The following is a 6,935-nucleotide window of genomic DNA, read 5'->3' on the forward strand; positions in this document are numbered from 1 at the left end:
GAGTTCATGTATTAAAAAATCTTAATGAAATTGAATTAAATTTCGCCAATTCAAAGAATGTTCATGAATTGAAAAAGGGAAAAGTTTCTGGTCAGCTGGTCGATAATCAGGCTCGCGTCCGCCGTCTCAATTAAGTACCACACGTCCCCTATGGATCCCAGCACCACACTTTTTGCAGCCGCACGTCCCCATCTCGTACATTATCCCCATTTTCCTCGATTTTTTGTCCCGAATCAGCACCGCAAGGAAACGCTCGTCGTGCGCCGGTGCTCGCCGCCGGCCCGGTTCGGCAACCGTCGTTTGCCAGCGAGGCCGGCCTTCGCCGCCCCACTTCCAGCCCTTCTTTATTTTTTCGCTGCCTCACTTGTCGAGCTTGGGCAGGCGATTGCTTCGTCGCTCACATCTTTCCTCCCTGCATTTAGATCGGGCGAGTCGTCACCCAATGTCGGCGACTGAGATTCGCATGACCCAATTGTCGTTCCAACGATGCGTGGCGCAGCCAACGGCCTCTCTGTCGCCGTTGTTGGTGTCGGAGAGTCCTTCGTGCTGGATCTGTCCCAGCCTTGCATATCATGTTTCTGAAACAAAACTCTTGTTGCAATAGTCAATGATGTTTTCGAAACAAAGCTCTTGTTGCAAAGAGGGATCATACGCGGAGATGCTTCACAACGTCACCAAATGTTTCTGAAACAAAGCTCTTGTTGTAATAATCACCGATGTGTTTCTGAAACAAAGCTCTTGCTGCAATAATCACCGATGTGTTTATGAAACAAAGCTCTTGTTGCAACAGCCACCGTTGTTTCTGAAACAATATTCTTGTTGCAAAGACGGATAGTACGCTGGATCAGACGGCTCACGAGGTGGCGGATCTTTTAAAAAGATCCTGAAAATTCAAAAACTGTTTGTGACATACAAAATAGTTTATTGATCCATAAAATACCCGCTGATTCAATAAATGATCATACATTTTAAAAAATGTTCGTGAATTTCAAAAATTGTTTCACCAATTTCCAAAAAAATGTTTGTCAATTATAGAAATGTTCGCCTATTCAAGAAAAATGTTTTTAAAAATGTTCATTTTTTAGAAAATGTTTGAAGAATGTATAAAATGTTCATCAATTCAAAAAATGTTCATGATTTTAGAAAATGTTTGAAAATCTATAAAAATGTTTACGAATTTTAAAAATGTTCACGATCTCAAGTATGATCATGAGTTTGAAAAATGTTCATAATTTTCAAAAAATGTTCAGGGTTTCACGAAGTTGGGAGTGATAGTATATCTCGACGACGCAGCAAAACATGGTCATGACCATTGGAGATTATGAGGTTGTTTGGGTCGCGACCGACGCTTACCATACCAAAAATTTGGCGTTGACTGATTATACATGTCAGTGTTTGGTTTCAAGCCTAACTTTCCTTTCCATGCCAATATTTTGGTTGCCAGTTTTGGTTTTGGCCCACACGCTGGCGAAACCAGGGTGGCAGATTTGTCCGCCAAAATATTGGCTCGCCCTGATTTGACAGGGTCATCGTGGGTGAAATCCCCTATGATTTTTTGTTCTGTTGCAACGGATGAGCCATTTTGCTAATAGATATAGATATAGATATATGGGTGATCCTAAATATAGAAAATGATGTCCTTTTAACTGGCTGATGGACACGCAGCGTCCGCCACCTGATTAGCCGTCGGATCGATCTTGATTAAGCACTCACGCTAGCCACAAGTCTCGTGGAGTCATTTTTTGCGACTAGCGTATTGCTTCCAAAGGTTTCAACAACAAAGGTCCGATTTCATGAAAAAATACCGACGATGAAGAAAATTTCTTCTGCAACATGGTTCTTGTTTCAAAAACATAGCCCCGCTTGTAGAGCCGGTGGAGCGGCCGGCGTTGGAGAGCATACGAGGCCAAGCATCACAAACACGATGTTGTTTCAGAAACATAGCTTCGGTTGCAAAAATCATCGCAAGTGTGCCTGGTGCGAGAGCTTGTCGCCATCATGCCAGAGTGGAGACAACTGCTCGAGGTGTTGGGTCGAAGGAGGCACGGCAGCTCCGGCGCTCAGGCCATGGCGGGGCAGCGATGCTGTCTCGACAGACCTTTGCAACAAGGCCCTTGTTGCATAGCCCCGAGCGCAACAAGCTAGCTGTTGCAAAGGTCCTTGGTTGGCTGGGCGGTTGATCGGACGGCTGTTGACAACTGCCGAGCCGGCCGGTTTAACCGATTTATCATCTAAATATTCCATTGAATTTGTGCTAGAGATGAAAAATATTCCGTTTAGAAAACCCTTGGATTTCCATCAAATTTACGTTGGCCTGCCACCGAGTGCCCAGTGCCCCAAACACACAAGAGCCCGCACGCTCTGCTTCTCCCCCTCCATCTCTCGACAAGTGGCTACCTAGGGTTTCACGCCGCCGCCTCTGCCCGCCGCCGCCGCCGCTCACCGCCGCCGTCGCTGCCGCCGCCGCCGCCCATCCACACCGCCGCCCCTCCCCGAACCCCGACCACGTCCTCTGCCACCTACCGTCTCGACAAGTGCCTAGGGTTTCACGCCGCCGCCGTCGCCACCCACCTCCCGCCGCCGCTGCCTCCCACCCCCCGACCCCGTCCTCTGCCGGCTACACTCGCCTCCCGCCACGTCCAGCTACACCAGCAGAACGCCGCCGCCGCCCAGCTCGCCTCGCCGTCATATCGTTCGATCGAGATGCTGCCCGTCCAGATTGGCCAACTGGCCGATGATGGAGATGAGGCAAACAAGGCGTGGACAGGGGAGAAGAGGCGCCGCAAGCACCTGCCCCCATCATCTTCCGATGCTCCTGCCACTGCCCAAGACCATGGAGACCCAATTTCTCATGCCACAGACATGGAGGACACCATCCAAGGGGCCCAAGATCGGATTCCTCATGCGACAGACATGGAGCTGCTGCTCAGAACAGATTCGGCACAAGAAGAAAGCTACGGGCCGGACTCCCTTATCAGCGAGGAAGACCATGGAGACATGGAGGGCACCATCCAAGGGTGCCAAGATCCGATTTCTCATGCCACAGACATGGTGCTGCTGCTCAGAACAGATTCGGCACAAGAAGAAATCTCCGGGCCGGACGTCCTTATCAGGGAGGAAGACCATGGAGACATGGAGGACACCATCCTAGGGGGTCAAGATCCTTTTCTTCATGCGACAGACATGGAGCTGCTGCCCAAAACAGATTCAGCACAAGAAACAAGCCAGGATTGCTTCGGGCCGGACTTCCTCATCAACGAGGAGGACGAAACCCGTTTTGCCCAACGTTTGCGTTCCAACATTCCTATTCCTCGTACTAACCTGCCACTTTATATTACATGGGAGGAAGAAGACAAGATAGAAGCGCGCCTTGCACGCCTTCGCATCGCTTATTACAAGGTACCTACATGCTGTATCAATCAGTCACCGCTCACTTCAATTCACGTATGTCTTACAATTTGTACTTGTGTGCCATAGTAGCAAATCCAGCCCTCTGGTTTGATATGTGTGGATGATTTTATCTCATGTTTTTATCATCTGTGTGTAGGCTTTGAAGCCGGAGTGCGCACGTGAACTTGAGCTTAAGGAACCAGAAGAATACACTGATGATGAACTTGGTGAGGAGTTGTACTTTAAGCGGTTAGAGGAGGATGAAAGTTTTGAGTGGTTCGTACATCCTGATGACACCTATAAAGCTGGATTGAATGACTACCAACGGATTGCCCCTCGTAATTTTGTAAGTGTACTGTCTATATCAACATCTAGTCATCCAGTTGACTACCTTGGTTATCATAATCATAGGTGTTCAGAAACCATTTCAACACACACCGCAAAATTCAGCAATCAATGAGGTAGTTCATTTTGCTTCATCGACCCCAACCACAGCTGCAACGTTAGTATAAAAAATTGAGCCATGGGTTTGTGGTACGAGTTGAAACTGTTTTCGAACAGCTTATTCTTAACATGGATGATAGTACTTGCGATGTTGGATTTGAAAAGGTTTGCCAGTTTTTTGTGTTCATTCAAACTTCGGACAAGTCTAGGTGTGATTTTAATGAGTGACCCCTTAAAATTGGTTGTTTCTTAGCCATTTCATATGTAACCTTAACTCGGAGTGAAGTGCTAGGAAGTGTATCCCACTTGGTTCTTGAACCTCCTTGATTGCCTTGGTTTTAAAGCTGAGGTTCGGTATTAGATAATAAAAATAGCATGATTTCTATGACCGTAGAGAGCAGTCCAAGGCTCAAAGCTATTTACCTTGTGTGTTTTCACAAACATTGCTATCTCCAAACTTCTTATCTCTTTGGTTTCGTGCTTGTAACTTTGGCTGCTGACATTAGTTGACGTTTGAATTGCTTCTGAGTTATATCATGACGGTGTCTCAGTGGATTGACTTGTTAAAGATCACTTGATTATATATGGTACTATTTCTAGCAAGCCTGACTTTACTAGGAAAAAATGTGGATCCTTAGTCAGTTACTTCTGTAGACAAAAGTATGTCATCTCACTTCAATGTAGCCATTGTGGGACTTTTGTTTCTTTTCTGACGTTTCATCTAATTCTTGTTCTTTTTTTTTGTAGCTGCCTTATAGTGGTCGGAACCTGTACCGCTATCACGACGAGTACCGCTCACGTTATCATAAATATAAAATTGATGATGTTTATGTCAAGTACTATGCAGAAATTTCAGAGAAAATCAAGGTATGCATTATGTGATCAAGCTGTTGGAATTAAAAATACTACGAGTGGCTGGATCGTTTTTAAAGTGATACACTTCTATCTTGCAACAGTGGATTACAGAGTATTTGCATCTGGACCGCAGGACGAAGGGTGTAAGTATGCCCCCCAGGAAATCATGAAATTAGTCCATATACATACACATGATGATTAAGTTCTTTTCACTTCAGTGGATAGACAAGGATACTAGAGCATGGAGGCAAGCATTGAAGATTGCAACTGGCATTCCTCATATGACTGTTTGTTTAGCTGCTTTTGCTTATAATGTAATATATCTTGTCTTTTGCTAATTGAGGCGTTGATCGCTGGTATTACTCACAATCTGGTCAATTTGATTCAGGAGTACATTCTTGAGATGGATAAGGATGCGTCCCTCAAGGACATAGGTCTTCTCTATTTTGAGATCTGGAGGCGTGTCGCTAAGAAAAATGTTGTTATCCTACTACGTCAAACATTTGTGTAATAGACATGCTTTGTGATTATTCGTAGTTCTTACGGCTTCACAAATATTTCAGTTAAGTTACATGGAAGCTGTGAAGGAAGTATATGAAATGGACAAGTTCGATGTACACAAAAGGAGACTAGATGGTGAACTGAAAGGGGTTCCTGTCATTGCAACAATAAAAGAATACGTAAGTTGATGTCTTAATTTGGGGCTGTTGTGCAGATTTGTATTGCCTGTTATTTTCATTTTTTTTTCTGTCTAGTTGCATGATCTGAGTGCTTACTACCTATAATGAATTTTCCTCGGGTTCATGCTTCACTTTTCAATTCTAGTCCTCACTAGCCATGAAATATGATCTAGTAAAAGTGCTGAAACATGTGTTCCATATGCTAAGCATGCTTTGTCTGAGTAAACTAGTTCTGAATTTTTTCTTCTCTTAACTGGACAAGAACGATTCTTTGTTATGACGAGGATAATTGGTTTGATGCCAACATTTGGCATTGCCAATACTTGGCAAGCCAATAATTGGCAATATCAAAAGTTGCCAAAAATTGGCAATTTCTTGTGAGGTTTTCAAGTAAACATGGTAGCCAACCAAGCACTAGCCAATATTTGGAATTTGCCAAATGTTGGCATGCCATTTTTTGGCATCAAACCAATTATCCTCGACATGCATACACATCCTTCTGAATTCTGGTAATTCTCCTTGCAATACTGTGAATTTATGTTGTCAAAAAGAAATATGCAACATATTGCCAATGTCTAATTTCATCTGTTTATCTTTCCAGATGCACTACGTTGTCCGACAGGGTGGCATTGATGCGAACGTAAGTAGGGTACTGTAGATTTGACATGGTGATACATATTTAGCTGCAATATGTTGCTGATATTGATACGGCCTTTGTGTAGACCGATGAGGATAAAGCTCGGGTTGTGTTTATGACGGTATCTCTCAGTATGGTATTGTCTTGATGAATCCTCTATGGTTTTTTTTTGTTTTGTTTTTTTTGAAGAAAAAAAATCCTCTATGAATTTATATGTGGTCATGATTGTCGTTTTAATATATCTGGTTCTCTTGTTCAGCATAAAGCAATGAACATGGCTCAGTACGCTCAGAAGAAGTTGGATTTAGCAGATAAGCTGAAGTTGGACAAAGAGGTATGCTAATAACTCTATTTATTGTGAGAGTAAGGTTGCATCCCGAGAATTAAGGAAAAAAAACAGAAACTTATGTGCGCGCACTTTGCAGGGTGGAGTTGTTCTATGGGAAAGACCCTTCGAGTTCTGAGTAAGGGAAAGACTAGAGTTGTTCTTTTGGCCTGAAATGAGCTGTTATCTCATACTGTATGACAGACAGCGAGACATGATGTATGTAAACAGCCTAGCAGTCTGAAATCACGGATTATTGGGTTGTGAGTCTGGTTTTCCATTAATTAACCAGCCAACTCTCTTGCACCCCGTTTGTATGTCTGTATTTGATCCTGGTAATGGATTTGGTATTCCAAAAATACAGATTCAGCTGTTTGGGTTGTAACTGGAAACAAATAGTCTGAAATCTTTTCGATACAGGCGCTGAATCTCTTGTATGGAAAGAGCCCTCCCATGATATAGAGGCTAGCCCCTCCGATTTCGCTGGAATCAGCCTCCCCCGCAAAAGAAAACGATTCACCGCACGACCCTCACCCACGTGAGAGGAAACAGAAGCAGCGCCCAGGGAAGCGACGACGACGCCCAAGTAGCTTCCCTCGCGGCC

The 6,935-nt window shown here is 44.2% G+C and overlaps 1 protein-coding gene across 1 annotated transcript; it reads left to right on the forward strand.

Annotated features, from left to right (window-relative positions):
* The first annotated feature begins 2,670 nt into the window (after window positions 1-2,670).
* Window positions 2,671-6,470, forward strand: LOC125547276. Its single transcript, XM_048711218.1, has 12 exons — window positions 2,671-3,048; window positions 3,133-3,399; window positions 3,548-3,736; window positions 4,582-4,701; window positions 4,791-4,832; window positions 4,908-5,003; window positions 5,078-5,167; window positions 5,253-5,369; window positions 5,971-6,009; window positions 6,092-6,142; window positions 6,266-6,340; window positions 6,432-6,470. The coding sequence occupies exons 1-12, from the start codon at window positions 2,704-2,706 to the stop codon at window positions 6,468-6,470; spliced, it is 1,470 nt and encodes a 489-aa protein (XP_048567175.1). The 5' UTR covers window positions 2,671-2,703.
* Window positions 6,471-6,935: the final 465 nt, after the last annotated feature.

Source organism: Triticum urartu, chromosome 3 (genome assembly GCF_003073215.2).
Source record: "Triticum urartu cultivar G1812 chromosome 3, Tu2.1, whole genome shotgun sequence".
NCBI classification, from domain to species: Eukaryota; Viridiplantae; Streptophyta; class Magnoliopsida; order Poales; family Poaceae; genus Triticum; species Triticum urartu.